The sequence below is a fragment of the Epinephelus fuscoguttatus genome, linkage group LG18 (genome assembly GCF_011397635.1).
Source record: "Epinephelus fuscoguttatus linkage group LG18, E.fuscoguttatus.final_Chr_v1".
Classification (NCBI taxonomy): Eukaryota; Metazoa; Chordata; class Actinopteri; order Perciformes; family Serranidae; genus Epinephelus; species Epinephelus fuscoguttatus.
In genome coordinates, this window is record NC_064769.1 from 16,246,656 (window position 1) to 16,265,031 (window position 18,376).

The window sequence follows — 18,376 nt, forward strand, 5'->3', positions numbered from 1 at the left end:
AGGTCCATAATGTATTGAAATAATATTTAACTAAGATAGTCTGATAGTTATTGTAACTTTTAAATCTTTATTAACAACAGTAATACTTTTGGATTTGTGGATTTCTTTTTTTTGCATGTGCAGCCATCTTGCCAGTGATTGCCATGTACTTTAAAGGAGCAATCACACTGAGATGAAACGCCAGAAACGCGACGCAAGTAAAACCATTGTTTTCCTATGATACGGCGCATCTGACCGGCGTTCAAGCGTCTTTTTAGAGAGTTTTTCGTTTATAGATGCATGTAGACGCTGGAAAGTTAAAATATTTTCAACTTTTTGAGCATCAGACGCCAGTAGCTAGCACACATTGAATAGGCGCTTCCGGTGTTTCAGGCATCTTTGAAGCGTCCACGTCTCTAGCGTCTCATTTCTGTGTGATCGCCCCCTAACACTTCACCTTAACCCTCTATCCCAACAAGAATCAAGACATCCTACCTGAAAACATGAATACACCAAATGGAGGGGTAATGCCTCATTTTAACTTACGTATGTGCACGGAGACGAGACAACCAGAAGCCCATTAAATCCTATGGGAATCTCCATGATAGGAGACATGTAGCAAGCTAAGCTACTTGCTACTTGAAAAGCTACTTTTATTTACTCTCTGTCAAATCAGCATTTTCTTAGCGATAAGAAAAACTGTCAACCAAACAAATGGGCAGGCAAAAAAAGTTCAGTTGATCTTAATGCAGTTCTCTGTCTTGGCCCCTGTAGTACAGTATCTGGCTATGACAGTAATTCAAATGGCTAATAGTGAAAGCAGCAGGCAGAATAAACTGGAGGATTAGCATGTGATGTTATACAGAAGTGCTTCCCTTGTCTCAGCTGCACTTCAGAGGTTTTCCTGGGAAAAACAGCTTGTAACTTTTGTGGACACGTTTCGCACGACTCAGTCAATTAATCAACTTCGCTCCTGAAAATCTACTTGATTTAGAAAGTAGTGATGTTGCCACCATGTTACTGGGAAATGTTAAATTAGTAACGTTGCTACTTGTGGTGATGCTACTGCCCAGCACTGACTGTTGTTGCCATAGCTGCACCTGAACATAAATGCCATTGACGACCACTGATGCTGTATCAGGGTCTTGAAGGGTTGCATTTCATAGGGGAAGACTTCAACCACTACCTCATGTAACTGTGTTTCAAGGGGGAAAGGGGCACTTGAAAATGAGAGGTAGGGGTAAAAGTAAGACATGGGATCAGACCTTAAGATAAAATCTTTGTTTTTATATATCTGTTGGTTTGCCCTCTGCATGTGTATTGTCAGTATAGTCCCATTAGGCTTCTCAGCCTTTGTCCCTGTTTCACGAAAAATGTCCCCATCACCGACAGGGACTCCAACCCTCACCTCTCCTCTAGGCAGCCTATAACAGCTGATCAGAGGATGAGGGAATTGAGGCAAAGCTGAAGGCCCATAAACCATCAGCCCAAGTGATTTCAAGGTGTGTGCCAACCACCTCAGGGAGGCCTTCCAGCACATCCTCAACCTGTCAGTGAGGCTGCAGAGGGTGCTGATGATGATGTGAAAAACATCCCGCCTGGGCCCAGTGGCCAAGAATGGGCACACCAGGGTTCTAAATGACAGCAGGCCAGATCTCTTGTGAGAGACCATTTAGAGCCCCTCTAGTTCATACATCAGGCCCACAATGGGGAGGATGATGCTGTCAGCCACCTGCTACTCTGTGCATACTTGGCCAAGCACTGAAGGAATCATGTTCTTTTACTTCTCCAGTGGTTTTAACACCATCCAGGGGCCTCATCTGGGAGAATTTCCCCCAGCTATGCATGTGGGAACCGCAGTGGTCGCTTGGATCAAAGAGTGCCCCACTGGCACCACCAGTTTTTGACACTACTTAACTGTCAGATCAACAAGTGGGAAACACAGGGGCTCCTCAGGACTCTAATATCTTGCACGCATAGACTTCAGGAGTCATTCAGAATCACGCTATCTTCAAAGGCTATGTGAAAACTCAATGATAGTGTGGTGCATCTTTTAGGGAAGGAAGGAGAAATATATGGATCCTACAGGGGACTTTGTCATATTAAATCACCAGTGATTCAAGGTAGCCAAGATAAGAGAGATGATGGAGTGCCACTGGTAGGTGAAATCTCCCCCAATATATTTTAACACTTCCAAGAAAACTGTACTATCAGTATTTGGGCTGCATTTATGACATGCAAAATAAAGAGGGTTGATACTTTCTAGGGAGGCCGTGGCTGTACCATGGCACTGCACATGGCTTGCACAGTCTTTTGCAATGTGCTGCGGAGGTATAAAAAATAAGAGCAACAGAGAGAAAGAAAAGCTTTTGTGATGCTTTGTTGCCTTGGCAACCCAGCTAAGAAAGCTAGTTCAGTCAGGGAGGTGAGCTTTACTCACAATTTTTTTTTCAGTATAATGTATTTCACATGAGTGACCCACAAGCTACTTAATAAAGCATGTTTATCATGCACACACTGTTAGCGCGGGCATAATTGTGAGTGTGAGTAAGTGTGTTTTCATAGCTAAGTTAAAAATAGAGGTACCGATAGAGTGGAGAAAGCACACCGCAGTATGCATTCTCCTGTAATGTATTGACTGACACTACAGGAACAGCAAAGTGATGCATTGTTCATGAACTGGCTCCTCTTTAGTTTCATTTTATTTCATAATTCTTACATGCAGCCTTAAAGCACTCATATTAAGCCAGTCCGTCGCTCTTTGTTTAATTAAATTATGGATGCAAAGTAGGGGAAGGGGAAGTTACTTATTACTAATTGCAATTATGATGATGTAAACTTATGTTATTTAGTTTTGCTTATCCAAAAAAGATTTTAAGTTTTAAATCACGCTGCCCTTCCACTAGTGAATATTGCAAAAGGTCATACGATAAACATATTTACATTAGCTAATGAAACATATAGTCTAGGCGTAATTACAATTGCATATCACCACCTTATAATTTTCGAGGTGCACCTCACCACAAGGCACCCATTCATTACAAGCACTGTAAACTGGTGTTGTGAACACTCACTGCAATAACGGTGGGGAAACTTTATAGCTGAACTATATTGGATTTGCTATTGCATTTCCTGTAATGAGTATAGCAGCTCGCTTCAAGTAGAATAAACATAGCAGTTTGTCTTTGGTATAAATGATTAATAGTGACAGATATGAAGTAGCTTCACTCCCAGCCAAATCATTTTCATCCAGGCTTTGCATTGGCTTTAATTATTCATGTCAAGTCAAGCATATTTACAAATATGAGCCTACCTTCCACGTGATGAATTACTTTGCCCTAATTTCTTATTGATTCTGACGTGACGCTGCTTTTTAAGATTTCGCTGAAACATATTCCAACCAAATTTTTGTGTTTAGTTTTATACTGCGTATAAACTGTCGCAAAAAGTCATCAAAGGTGTTGCTGTCTCTCATACGAAGCTCTCGGAAGGTCATGTTTGGAATATTATCTGAGCTGCTTTTGCATTCCCTCACATTCCCCCTCGATCCATCCATTTAAAGTGTTGGTCCAGTCCCGTTATGATATACCGCCAGTTACGGAAACACTCTGCTGATCCGACAGAAAGGAGAGATGATGTGACACTTTACATTATGCATTTACTGCTCATTACTCCTTTCAAAAGGCCGAGCTCTGACAGTGTACAGTACACAGCTGCAGCTGTGGCCGCCGAAGCCGTAGCTGTGAAAATTATTATTGCTCGGACTATGGCTGCATTTGTGGTGCTATTTCACATGACTACTCTTTACTGCTCCTATTAACTTTTACAAAGAAAGCGTAGTTAAGCCACACGGGATTGGAACCCGCAGTGCTTGTATCAGATATGACAGATGTGTTATACATCACAGGAGTTCAGGAATACAGAAGCTTCAAAGCTCAAGCAGCACAGCCATTTCAATTCACTGCACACATATAACCCCTGCATTAGTGTTACACCCATTAAAGCCTGTCACAGCCATAGTCATAACAACTAAAGCACAGCCGTGGCTACAGCCACCATCACACTACAAAATGCAGCTCAGCTTTCCTCTGTGGATAAGTGGGGATGCAAAATGTACTGCAAGATAACACAAAATATTGCAAGAGAACACAAAACTTAATGCAAGGTAATACAGAAGAATTTCCGAAATAAAATTCCCACCGTGACCTTTGAGGGATCTCCATATTCTCATGCTATGATTTATATTATTTTTCAAATTTGTGTGCTTTCTTTCTTTGTCGGTTTTCTTTGATCAGATTCCATTATCCTGCTCCGATTTTCTCTTTCTCTCTTTTCTCTTCCTTGCTCCAATGTAGGAGGCAGCTATAGTGTATGTCATCTGAATGCCAAGGCTGTTTGAAGCCCCATTACAAACAAAAACTGTGCTCGAAATTCATGAAAACAAACAGCGTCCATTCCAATGTATTTTCATTTAATTTCCTATGGCGAATCTAAGCCAAGCTATTGCTTTAGATGGAAACAAATAAGGCAAAAATAAAACTAGCTGCATGATGCACTCAAATAGTTCATTGAAGGAGGCAGTTATATGATGGAACATATTTCAGTTCAGTATTTCAGACTGGATATTTCAACAGTTATTGCAAATAAATTCAAAACAGGGATCATTACGAGTGTGCCTGTGTCCAATGCAATAATGAATAGCCAATAAAAAGATAATGGGAATAGTTTTATATCTGAGGCACCTGTGAAACCAATCTCCTTCGTATGCCATTTCCAATGTGGGTTTATATTTTTAAAACAAATGAAGAAAAAATGTGTTTGATGGTGTTGTGTGTTCTACAGTAATCTGAATTACAGACATCCAGTGTTTCTCATCCATTGGTTGAAAAGGAAATCATTTGTAGTTTTCTCAAATGCCACTATTGCAAAATAAACATGCAATTTAAATTTGATATAAAAACCAATTTTCCAGTACTATATATATATATATATATATATATATATATATATATATATATATATATATATGCAGTGCATTGGCTTTCAAACTGCTGCAGCTCAAAGTTTTATTTTCATAATATGCACATACTTAAATTCATCCAAAGATTTGTTGCTTAGTAGCAGGGATTTGCTGTTATCAGTAGATGGGATTATCATAATCATTGATCTTTCCTATACAACAATTAGAGCTGAGATACAGAAAAATGACTTGCCGCCATGATTGTATGATGAGTGTATTGCTTTATTTGTTGTGTATAATTTTGATGCAGTGCACTTAAAATGCCATCAAACAAAACCAAGGTTGTTGCCAGAAGTTTAAGACAGTTGACCAGAAATGACTTTAACCCTTTGAAACCTGGAGCGACATCACTTTTCTTCTGCCTATTTTAGATGCCTTTTACAAGTATTTAAACCTTTAAAAAAATATGTAAAAAAAAAAAATATAAGATTTTTCTTTTTAAAGAAATTAAAACTATGAGATTTTTTTTAAAATCTATGGAAAAACTTTATTCACAATAATTAATATATATATATATATATATATATATATATATATATATATAATTATCTATGAATATGGTTTTTTATTATGTTACAGGGTTATTATAATTATTAAGTACTCATTCCAGGCAGTGGCGTGAGGTTGTTGCGACGGGCCCCAGTGCACGCTATTATGATGGGCCCTTGTGCACGCTGTCATGCACATATTGTCTCATCACATGATCAGAGACTTGATGGATAACATCAACATATATATTACCCAACAACCATCATTGCATATCTGTATATGACAAAAAATACCAAATAAAATAAAAAATATTAATTTCATTTAACAATTTTAATAGTTATAGCATATAGTTTTGTCATAGATGCTACTGACAATTTAAAAAAAAAAGATACAGATGGGTTTTATTTTAATGAGAGTTCTTCTTTGAACACAGGAATATTTTTAAGTTGGCAGTTACTTATAAGGGCCCATTCTCCACCCAACACATTGTTGGAGGGCCAGCTCTCTCTATGGGCCCCCCACCTCATGGGCCCCAGTGCAACCACACTGCCTGCACTGATTCCAGGTCATTTCCTTGTGTGTTTGTTTTTAACTTTCTGTCTTTCTTTTTTCTGTCTTTCTCGTTTTACTAATTTCTTGCTATTTTTTTGGGTAATTTCATTTTCTGTTGTTCATTGCCTTCTTGCCATGTTTCGTTCAGGTTTCGAAGGGTTAAATGCAGCATATCGTCTATGTACAGTGCCCTCATTTGTGTTTTTATACATGCTCCAATTTCTTTTTGGTGTAATTAGTTGTGAAAGAGGAATTTTTGCCAACATCAGGTACAGGTGAAGCTCACCTGTGAAGAAGAACAGAATGTGCACAATTTTGCAGCAGCGAGTTTCCTTTGTGTCAGTCACATAAAATGCATGCTCACTCCTCTCACTGAATGTTACGACTCAGCACCCACAAATCAGGAAGTTGCTAATGTCAACAGCAAGTAATGGCCAGAGTAACTAGAGCTCAGAGATAGACAGACGTGGAGCTCGGCTAGCCGGCCCCGCTGTGACTGCTATGCCTCCTAGGGCTAATCAAAATGAGACTGTGAAAGAAGACGGGGCACTGTGGTGTGTTCATTGTACCCCTCCGAAAATAGTATGATAACCGCATATTGATGGTGTGAGAATTTCTTGGCAATGTTGCCATCAGAATGTTTCACAAAGATATGGTAAAATCACTGTCCTGGCACATCTCTGCATGGTAGCTCATTTTGTATTCATACTGGAACGGACAGCAAACACAAGCTGGAGGGAACTAACATGATATACTCATCTCTCTAAAGACACTCCGGGCCAAGCTGCAATACTACAGAGAGGCAATGGAAAGTGATATAAAAATCACAAATACAGCGCCTGCACCAGGAGATTAAGACCTCTCATCTCTAGGGAAAGGGGCAAAAGCACACTAGTTCACAGATGCAAACAAGCTCAAGCAAAAGCTGCTCCATACAAGGGACATACCAAGCCTGAAATAGAACAAACAAACTGGGAAATCAGTCAGAGACGGGATCAACTGGGTTGCAGCGTTGGAAAGTACATGAATTCATGGCAAGATTACAAGAAGATATATAAAAAAATGCACAGGTCAGGAAAATAGAAGCGGAAATAATAAAAAGAAAGCCATAGCTCGTGTTAAAGGGATGCCAACTCTCAAGTGCTTGGCGTGACACATAAGCTTTCAGACTGCATCTCATGCTGTCATATCATGTTGCAAACAAATAACGTGCCAAACAAAAGACAAAGTATACAACAAAGGCATGGCACTCTGTCAAATAAAATACATGCTGAGCAGATTAAGAGCCATATCGACCATACACATGTCATAGGATGCTCAAAGCACATATTGTTGAGACGTGTTATCTTACACAACACTTGCACAAACTGCCCAGAGAAGATAAAACCAAATTCATGCCCAAAATATTAATATTAAATCATTGCTATTCAGTTTCTCCCTCACCAGTGTTAATTTAAAGAGAATACATCCACTCCAGACTGAATGCACTGAATCTACTTTTGTCTACGGAGACAACTAACCTTGTGACTTATGCAAAACATTAAATTTTTCTAGGGACTAAGTTGGCAAGGTTCAACGATGCTAAGTTAAGGAAACGGCTGCATCCAGATTGCACTTAATCTCTAGGAGGAAAATAACACCTTTAAATCCTTTTATATGAAGCTATATCCTTCCAGACCCATCAAGGATTCATCACTTTTAGATGTTCCAAATATTTAGGAGTTCCATATATAAATTATATAAGAGTTTTACAAAACTTCATTAATTAGATTCTTATGGCTGCTCCAATTATGTATCATGCAAATGTCTCCTCAATCTGTTAAACCCTTGAGACCTAGAATTGTACAGACAAGTCCGCTTTCTGAATGCTGATTATAAGATATTGGCTTAACCACCCACATGGTGCATCTTTGGGTTATTTCTCTGAAATCAAAAGGCCTTTATGAAAACACTGATATAAGAAATACATATATCAACATCAAGTACTCAGAGCATATTTCTTGTAGTCAATGATTAGGTTTAGCTTTGCTCCTAAAAGTATTATTATTATTAACATAATTACTCTCTGCCCACCAGCACTCTTCAATAGCTCTGTGGCTTCAGTTCTTTATTTTACCTTGTTTTATCTCAGATAGAGTTAACCCCTTTCCTTTCTCCTATTAATGTGCGCCATCAAGTTACTTGTGATTTCCATTCATGTAATGTCCATCCAGAAGCACAAACTCCAATTATATGCTGACGATTTGTTGTTCTACATTTCTAGCGCTCAATAAGCTTTTTGTCTATTGTAAGTATTTATAAGCTTAACATCTTAAAGAGTGCATAATTTAGAGTCAGTTGTCTCACAGCATACACACCACTACCTTCCTTGAACAATTTCAAGTATCTGGATGTGTGTGGGGACAATGGATGAAAATGGAATCAATCAGAAAAATTATGGATTTTTGAGGAGTATATGAACAGCTGGATAACAATATTGAAATGTCCATTACGAGCAGTGACTAAAATCAAAAGCACAGCAATTTATAGATTGCACTAAAGTTTCTTAGTTCAGTATGCTTTTTTTTTTCCATCTCCATTGTGAAAAGTTGTGGATGGTACTGATGGAATGGTTCCGTACTGTCCACATTTTTGGTCACCCCTCTGGTGGGGTACCCAGCACGCAGATCTGGTACTAAAAGGTGGATCTATGAACACTGCAGTCCATTCATTGGTCAATAGCAGAAAGTCACTCTGCTCAGAGTTCTGAGGCTCATGTAACCACTATTCATCCCATGGAGAGTTTTATAAGTGATTGTAACTATAACAACCTTAGATTTCTGTGGCAGCTTTGACCATTACTTTAGTTTTTATATGACATACACTTTTAGTAATGAGTGGATCTTCAAGCATTTATATATATTAATTTCGTCAGGGTTATGTGACCAAGGGTCTAGGTACCGTGTCTGAAGGGTTACTTATGGTTTCAAAGGTACCATAGCCAAAGTGTTTGGTGGAAACAGGGCTTAAACTGAAATCCAGACATTAAGTGACCACTTCATATTTATAAACAGCTATCTTGTATGTATGCAGAATCTTTAAGTGATGGCACAAGATTTTGGCATAGGAGGTGTTCTGGTTTCTGCAGTGTGAGTAGAATCACATTTGAATGGCAAGTAAACAGTCCGTGTGGAGAGGCACAACTCATTAGCCTTAATACAATCTAGGATTAAGGCTCTGCCTATAGTCTGATGATGATAGATATCTGTTTATAGAAATAAGCCTACATGACTGGCGCACAGAAGAGGAAGTCTTAGTCCGGATCTGTTGGCTATACCGGCTCAGCCTGATATATTGACCCTTGCTGCCAGAGCCTTTATCATTGACAAACAATAGATGATTGGCTCCAAGATTGATGACCACTGAATGTCTTCATATTATGCACTGCAAAAGTGTTTGTGTAGGGCAATAAAGGACATGTATTGAGAACGTTTCAAGCTGATGTTTACATTCCCTAAAATGCAGCTGTGGGACTATGGGATCGTGCCAATAATAGCACACCTTCACTTTATACCATCCTCAATTTGAAGCTAAAGTTAGTGGAATCAAACAATGTGCTCCCATTGTCCTCTATAGGCGATTTGTTCCGGGCTCATTTTGGGTATAGCTTGGGGGCTTTCTGGCCTACTGAGAATGCAATGTCATCCATCATAGTTAAGCCTTAGCTTCATTAACATGTCAAGCTAACCTTGACCAGCCCTCCTCTCTGAAAAATCAGGATTCAGAAATCACCTCCTACAGTCAGAAAAGAAGTTCCAGTACTGTCAAGATGACAGGGAAAGATGCCTGAGGGGAAAAGAAGAGACAAGATAAGAATAGCAAGTAATGCCTTCCACCTGAGGGAAATAACGCAACTCCTCCCCCTTGAAGGGAAGAAATTATCCTATTCCCTGACTATTCTGACAACATGGTTTTCATGTATACCTTGCTTTCAACAATTTAATAAAGCACTTCATTGAAATTTTGACTTTTTTACGTGTTTGTATCCCTTCTGGCCGTTGGTGTCCATTTCTATCAGTATGGTTAAGTCAGCTAGCTCTGACTTTAAACTTATTTGAAATACAGTAATGCAGTTAAGTTAATGATGGGTTTTATATGTAAAACTTTCAAGTTCATTGCTGCACAATTTAGACTTATCATGTGATAGATGTCAAGCAAGTGTCAAGTCTTTGCAAGTTTGCAAATTGATTGTCCAAATGCACAGAAATCAATACAAGGTCTTCTGGAAAATAAAGTAAAATTACACAAACACCACAGTATACTATGGAAAAATTGTTGTCAGCAATGTATTGCATACACAATTTGCATAAAATGGGCTAAAAATAGTGCCATTATGACGGGTCCATCAAACCATGGTTAATGCTTCTTTCCTGATATTTCTTTCTGTCTCTCTAGATCTGTGATGCAGTGGCTCAACAGGGTTCAGTCCTTCCTCTACTGCAATGAGAACGGTTTCTGGGGGACCTTCCTGGAGAGCCAAAGGACATGCGTTTGCCACACGGGTGTCACCTTATGCCAGCGACCCATCCCATGTGTCATAGGCGGCAACAACAGCTGTGCCATGTGCAGCCTGGCCAACATCTCCCAATGTGGCTCCTGCAACAAGGGCTACAAGTTGTACCGCGGTCGCTGCGAGCCCCAGAATGTGGACTCAGAACGCAGCGAGCAGTTCATCAGCTTTGAAACTGATCTGGACTTTCAGGACCTGGAACTCAAATACCTGTTGCAGAAAATGGATTCGCGACTGTACATTCACACCACTTTCATCAGTAATGAGATCCGTCTAGAGACCTTCTTTGACCCTCGATGGCGCAAACGCATGTCCCTGACTCTCAAGAGTAACAAAAACCGGATGGACTACCTCCACATGATAATTGGTCTATCGATGAAGATCTGCCAAATGCGAAATAGCAGCATTGACCCCATGTTCTTTGTCTATGTCAACCCATTCAGTGGCAGCCACTCAGAAGGCTGGAGCATGCCCTTTGGGGAACATGGTTACCCACGCTGGGAAAAAGTACGGCTGCAGAACTCCCAGTGCTTCAACTGGACTCTCCTGCTGGGCAACCGGTGGAAGACCTTCTTCGAGACGGTGCACATCTACCTGCGTAGCCGCGCTAAGATCCCAACTGGCCTACGCAATGACACAGGACAGGGTCCAGTGGACCTTGGAGACCCTAACAAGCGGCAGATCTACATAAAAATATCTGATATCCAAGTGTTCGGCTACAGCCTGCGCTTTAATGCCGACCTGCTCCGTAGTGCCGTGCAGCAGGTTAACCAGTCGTACACACAAGGAACTCAGTTCTACTCATCCTCATCTGTAATGCTCTTGTTGCTGGACATTCGGGATCGGATTAACCGCCTTGCCCCTCCATCTGCACCTGGCAAACCCCAGCTGGACCTCTTCTCTTGTATGCTAAAGCATAGGCTCAAGCTCAACAACAGCGAGATGATTCGAGTAAATCATGCCTTGGACATGTACAGCACAGAGATACTAAAACAATCAGATCACCTGACTGCTAAACTCTGTTGAACATAGTAACATTAACCTAAGGACAGTGAAGAGAAACACCCAACAAATGAATTACGAGGGGATATTAATCTTAATTTTGTTTTCTCTTTTTCATTTTTTGGACCTTTTCTGCCTTTTGATGTAATATTAACTTTGTAAGCATAATTCTTAAAGAGATAAAGGAAAAAGGCAGTGATGAAAAGCATTTCAGATAAAGATAAAGAAGATTAATGGAACCACTATAAAGACTGTATCATATGTGTCCCAGCATGTCTGTCATTCCCTAAAAGAACTTAAAAGAGAGAGAGACAAAAAAAGAAAAAAAAAAAAGAAATATTAAATCTACGTACTGGTGAAAAAGAGGCCTTGATTTTACTCCGAGGGATCAAAGGTTATATCTGAAACTGCCATTCTTTACAGAGAAAAAAAAAAAAAAACATTTTTAAAGGAATAATGATATAACACAAGGGCAGACCAGATATCCTTTTATTTCAGCTAATGTGCAAAATATTTCAGACATAACGGACAGTTTAATATTAAAACATGTTTATACATTGTAAGGATTAAATAGCCCTAGTGAGTAAGTAGTCAACACATTACTTATAGACTCTTTATTACATTTCAATCCCACGGCGAATCTGCATTGCTCTTTGTGAGTTATGAGGCACTCTGTCATTGTTCTGACACATAAGGCACACAGCGGGGCAGTAATGGATAGTCATGTCAAATAACAAAAGCCAGCTGTTTATATATACATATATATGTGGGTGAATGTATGTGTGCGTGCGCGTGTGCAAATGTGCGTATACCTTCTTTTGGCTTGATGCTTATTGCTGTTCGTTAATTGAATGTGTCATTTGAGATTGACTCCAGTCTAAGCAAAATCTTGCATTTGGAGCGCTTCTTCCCGTGTTTGAAATTCAAGCTGTGTTTTTCACAAGGCAGTACCTCCTGGTGCGTGAGTGCAATATTGTGGTCTGAAGATTTAACAATCAATGCTATTTTGTACAGCTTTGCAAAATGTACATGTTGTGACTGCTGATTTGTGGAGCTTTTCAGCACCAAGAGCAAAATGTAAACATTCATCATTCAGGCACATTTGCAAGACAACTTAAAGCCATACACTTCCCTGAGGTAGACATACAGTAAGACATAAAGGTCATCCCCGTTTCACACAAGTACTTACATTAAAAAGAAATGTTCCATTTGTATGTTTTTATTTTACTCTCTCCATTTTTAGATAAGAGCACAGCAAAAAGGGAGATGACAAGAGAAGGCATATTGTGTTGGATAAGAATCGTGTTGTAAAGCCATTGAATTTCTCTGTTGTGCCACAGGAAAAAAAAAATATAAGAAAAAAACAAATGGTTATATTAAAGCTTAAAATACCTTTTTGGCAGTGTTTAATCTGTAAGCTTTTTATGACCACATGTAAAGGTTTTTTCTTTCCAGAAATGAAATTTAACCTTGTTTTGCATGTTGCTGGAAACATCGACAGAGCTGCAACTGTGTTGAACACTCAATCATCAAAGTGAAATATGAAACACTACCTATGTATCGTTGGTCACACTTTATTTGGGTAATCTGATGCTGAAACATATGCTATTGCTGGTGAGTTTTTGTAGGTCCAGTCCATTCCCTGCATGTTTGTTACCAACAACAAAGGCAAGGTCACTCATGTCATATAATCTAGCTGTTCTAGCCATTGATGAGTTTGAATCAAAAAGAGAACACACAACATTTGCTGCCATAGCAGCCAAACTCTGGAAAAACCTTCCCCTAGTGTAAAAGCTGCCAGCCCAGTTGCTACTTATAGAAGACACACCTAAACACTCACACTTTCCCAGTTTTTCCAACCCTGTTTCACTCCTAATTAATCAAATACTGACACTTAGGCAGTGGCCCTCGGCATCAGATTCCGACACACTGAGGTACCCTTTAGCAGCGGTAAGAGACGTGTGGGGCAGCGGCATTTTTTGACACTCCAAGCACGTGTCATAGTATTAAGAGCAAGAAAGTTTGCACACGGTAAGCCGGAGAGGTGATGGATGGGTCAAGCAAACTCTGGACTTTCACCCAGGATACCATCGTTCGTTTTCCATGTGAAACCCAAAGTCAGCAGAGTTATTTTAATAACAATGTAGTCTGCTAGTACATGTAGCATACTACACTAGTGATGTATATCACGTGAGTTTACATTACGGTCGTAACAAACATACTTATTTTAAGCCAAACCATTATGTTTTTTTCTTTTAAACTTTTCTAGACTTAGAGAGTCCGCATGGGGCAGTAAGGAGGGGAGATGGATGGATCAAGCAAATTTTCACCAAGAAGACCTCTGTTCGTCTCCCATGTGAAACCAAAAGTCAACCAATTTATTTTAAAAACAATGCAGTGTGCTAGTACGTATAGCATACTACGCTAGTAACATATGCCAAGTGACATATGTGACATATGTCATGTACATTAGTTACAAACTTATTTTAAGCCAAACCATAATGTCTTTTTCTATACCTAACTACATACTTTTGTTGCCTACACCCAAGGAAATCAGCCTAAAATGAAATTTTATACCTATGTTGTAAGTTTACTTTGAAAAGAGGCTGTATACATTTAACAAGCAAAAACTGTACAATGCCTTTGAAATGGAAGATTATTTTAAAATGCATGCAACAAATGTAAATTGACCAAGAACATCCAAATCTGATCTAGGAGGGGTACCTAGAGCATCATAGTTTGACAAGTAGGGCCATGCACCAAGCACTTGTATTTGACGAATTGGGAGTGAGAATGTGTTGGTTTTATTTGTTTGGTTTTTTATTGTTTTTATGTCTGTTAATATCTTGTTGTAGTTGTAGTTTGCCTTGGTATTTTTGTTTCATTTTATGTTCTTTTAAATAACTGTTGCTTTTTTTTTTACAGTGTGATGAGACTAGTCTTGTGGGGTCAGATGTAAGCAGAAGTATGTAATGTATCTGAGAACAACCATGGTGGGTTGTGGGTTGTGGGTGGGAAAACCTATGAAACAGGAGACCAGGTTGAGAATTCCTCAACCAATCCAACACCATTTGAAAACAGTGGTCCAGCAGCCCTGAAACAAAACCTGTTCCTGATTCTGAATGGATGTAGCTTTGTCAGCTGCAGATTTGACTGCATCCACAATCACAGCCTCAATAGTTGTCTCCAGATGTGCATTCTTGTCATGATGTATTAACAGAATCATGTCTGGCTTTGTGTGGCGATGATTGTCCTTATGTTTTACTTTACTGTCGTCAGTCTTTCTGTGAAGCACTTTTAACGCTTGACAAGTGCTTTACAAATAACAACGTAGTTAAGTAACAGTAATGCATCACTACAAATCTAATCAGTTTCAGGTGATTTAGTTGCAAAATAATTAGCTGATTTCCAGTGAATGGGTTAGCCCATTTGTGGTGGCCAGTTCAGGGTACCTGGGGCTCAGGCTGTCAGACTCAGCTCTGTTGTCAAATTAATCTCACGGTACAATACTTTCATCAATCTGTATCCTTTATCAGGTTAATGGCTCAACATGTGTAAAGGTGGATTTAGTGAGCGGGCAGTTACCTCTGCAGTGCTATTGTTTCCAATTTGCATAGGATGGCAGCAATGCCTCGAGGTAAGCAGCAAGGAGAGGCAGGGCATCTGGAATGGGTGATATCAGTGAAGTGTACTGTATCGAGACCAGATAGTAAGCTATCTTAAAAGTCCTTGGTAGTGAAGTTTATCAGGCCCCAGTAAGACTTTTGAGCTAATTAGCATGCTAATGTTAACATGGTACACTTTTGCAAATATATTAGCATCCATGGCATTACTGATGTAATATTAGCATGCTAACAGGACCTCCTAATGGTTTTGATTAGAGCTGATTTTGACACACTGAAGCTAACAAGCCTGAGATGGCCACGAGCCTACAGTCAGTGGAGATGCAGTAAACAGGGGACTTGATTGTTCAGCATTAACATTGGACTATCCAAATGAATTGTTACCTTATTATTATGATTATTATCAGTATTATTATTATTATTAAGTGCCTGTTATCTATCCCTTTAACACATTTAGAGCTGGAGAAGTTACACAGAAGAGTGACACTGAATTAGCTTCAGAATTTACGACCATAGATGTTGATCAAATATATACACACAAGGAGGTTTTGTGCATGTGGGGAAATCAACCACCGGACAGAGGGTCAAAAGGATGACTTGAAGTAAGGGTTGATATTTTTTTTGGTCCCCTGTTGTACAATATATCTGTAAATATTAATTCTGTTACAGTAACAACACTCTGCTACAGTAACAATATTATAAAATATAACAGTATTGAAAGGGAGTACAAAGACTACTTCAAGAAAAAAAAAGCCCTCCATTTGAGTACATCAGCACAAAGTACAGGGCACCCATGTCTTATGTATCTAATTAGATTCATGACAATTTATGACTGTTTTTATATTGTCAAAACATACTGTACATTTCAATTTAGTTTCCAGCCACTGCAAGGTCCATAAAACAAGCACATTTACTCGTATGGCATTACGCTACCACAGTGTTGCTTACATGTATCCATGGATTTGTCTGAAGATTTTTACACCTAATACCTTGCCTATGTACTTTTTTGCTGTTCTGTTGAGATCATTATATCAGCTTATTTCAAATGAATGTTTCATATAATAATCTATTTCTCATTAAAAGGCTATATTTAATAAGAAGAGCAAGGCTTGTTTGTACCATTTCCCATTATAGGAACTATTATAAGTATTTTGCACACAACAATGAAACACAGACTATCTAGCAAATCCTATGAGCCGCCTAATTTTAGCGTACCAGCTTGCCAAAATACTTTCTCTTAACTACGGCCTCTGGTTCTGTAGAAGATTCTCACAATGCGCATTATCCTGTCCCTGAAGTTTGCTGATAACAAAAGATTTCTTTCCTTGGCATGCCGGTTCTTTGTGTGGCTTCACATTTTATTGTTTGCTGAATGCAGTGGAAGAAATAATGCTTGTGCTCAAGGATTCACATCCTGTAAGACCGTGGCATTTCATCACCAACAGATTCGGTATTTATTTCCCCATCACACACACCCAACAGTCCTGGCCATCTTCATCCACTTAATCATGTCCTGCTTTTGTCTTTGCAGCACTTCAGTGGCTAAAATCAGTGCTGGTACAAGCATTAGAGCACAACTGCTCTCAGTCCTTGACATGCATGTGACAGAACATACCCTGATGATGACATATGTTAGCCAGCACTTGACAGCTACAGCAATAACATGAAGAGGCTGCAAAATATTTCCACAGTTCAGGGGGAATTCAGAGTACTGACCTGTTACATTATGATTTTGATGACCATTTCATGAAAAGTCGACTTGACATACATTGTAAACGCAGCACTCATACAAGTGTTTTATGGATCATCAAAAACATCTCACTTCATTTAACGATGCTTGGAGGTGAAGAGACAGGAGGCTTCAGTGAAGAGACACACTAGCCACTGAATGTAAATCTGTAAAGACAGTGTCACTGTTGAAATTCAGCACAAAAATGAAGTTTTATTACTGAGTGGGTCAGATTATAGCACAGGTTTTCTGTACATATGAGGTTGGTAAAAGCGGCAGTGCCCCCTACTGCACATTTCACAATAATTAATGCAATTATACTAATAACATAAATTATAAGAATATTTTTAGAGTTGAACAGAGACATTCTGATTATATACAGTGTACTATTATAGGACTGTTCTTTGCACTTAATATTAAAAATATAACCCGCCTTATACTGACACATAATATTCTCTCTTCTGCCAGTTTTTCCTAGAAAAAAAAATGTTAATACAGAGATTAGATTATAAATGGCATGTGCTATATTTAGGCTGCAAATCACTGCTATCATAAACACTCTTTACAAAGTCTATCCCTATGGCGTGCAATTTAGGACATTTATTATGATGATTTAAACATATTTTCAGGTTGTAATTTTTGTAATGTCATCAGAGAAAAAAGTGTTTAGAAAATACCATTTTGGTACTTATCATCCTCCCCTTGCCAGACAAAAACTTTAGCACATGGAGTATCGGTCTCATACATTGATAGAAAAAGTGGTTAAGAAAACTGTCTTGCAGTTTATCAAGATTAGCATGATAACATTGCTAGCTCCAGTGGTGCAGTCTGTGTGATATGCCTCTATGTCAAACACCCTTCCCTGCTCAGATAATCCGGATTTTGTTACACACACAAGGAAGCACATTTTGGAGTTGTGCAAGTCTGGCTGTGAGCTATAGTTGCCCAGCAGTGTTTTCTCTGCATTTTTGCAAATATAAAATTAGGAGCTCCAAATGCAAAAAAACAAAACAAAACTGGAAATATTCCCTTACCTATCAAGCCAGAGAAACCCCAGTTGGGAAGTGAACCTGCAGGTGCCTGCTGTGGTGTGCCACCTGGACTATCATCTGCCTCTTTTTTTTTTTTTTTTTTTTTTAGCACAAACAGTTTAAAGTGGAGATGGACACCCCCACTCCATTTTGAAGTACTGCATCAGTTGGCTTTCTGTTTTCAGCAGAGCTTAGCAACTACCAACAACATGGGACACACTTACTCCCTTTGTTCCACCGTCTACTATTTCTCTTACTGACAACAGTTACGTAGTTGGCAGGTTTTGAGTTGTGCCTATACTTATGAAGGTAGTACAGCAATAATACTGTCACACTGGGCACTTTCCGTCCTCCATACATGTCATCTCCTTAGCCAATTCAGTAATTTTCCATTCACCCTGC

General features: G+C 39.1%; 1 protein-coding gene across 1 annotated transcript in view; it reads left to right on the plus strand.

The window, feature by feature from the left end:
* The window catches only part of brinp1 (bone morphogenetic protein/retinoic acid inducible neural-specific 1), a 170,677-nt gene extending 154,386 nt beyond the window's left edge, over nt 1-16,291 (plus strand). The window contains exon 8 of the mRNA XM_049604572.1: nt 10,475-16,291. Coding sequence (XP_049460529.1) covers nt 10,475-11,615 — 1,141 coding nt within the window. The 3' untranslated portion in view covers nt 11,616-16,291. The remainder of the gene's footprint in view (nt 1-10,474) is intronic.
* The last annotated feature ends 2,085 nt before the right edge of the window (nt 16,292-18,376 follow it).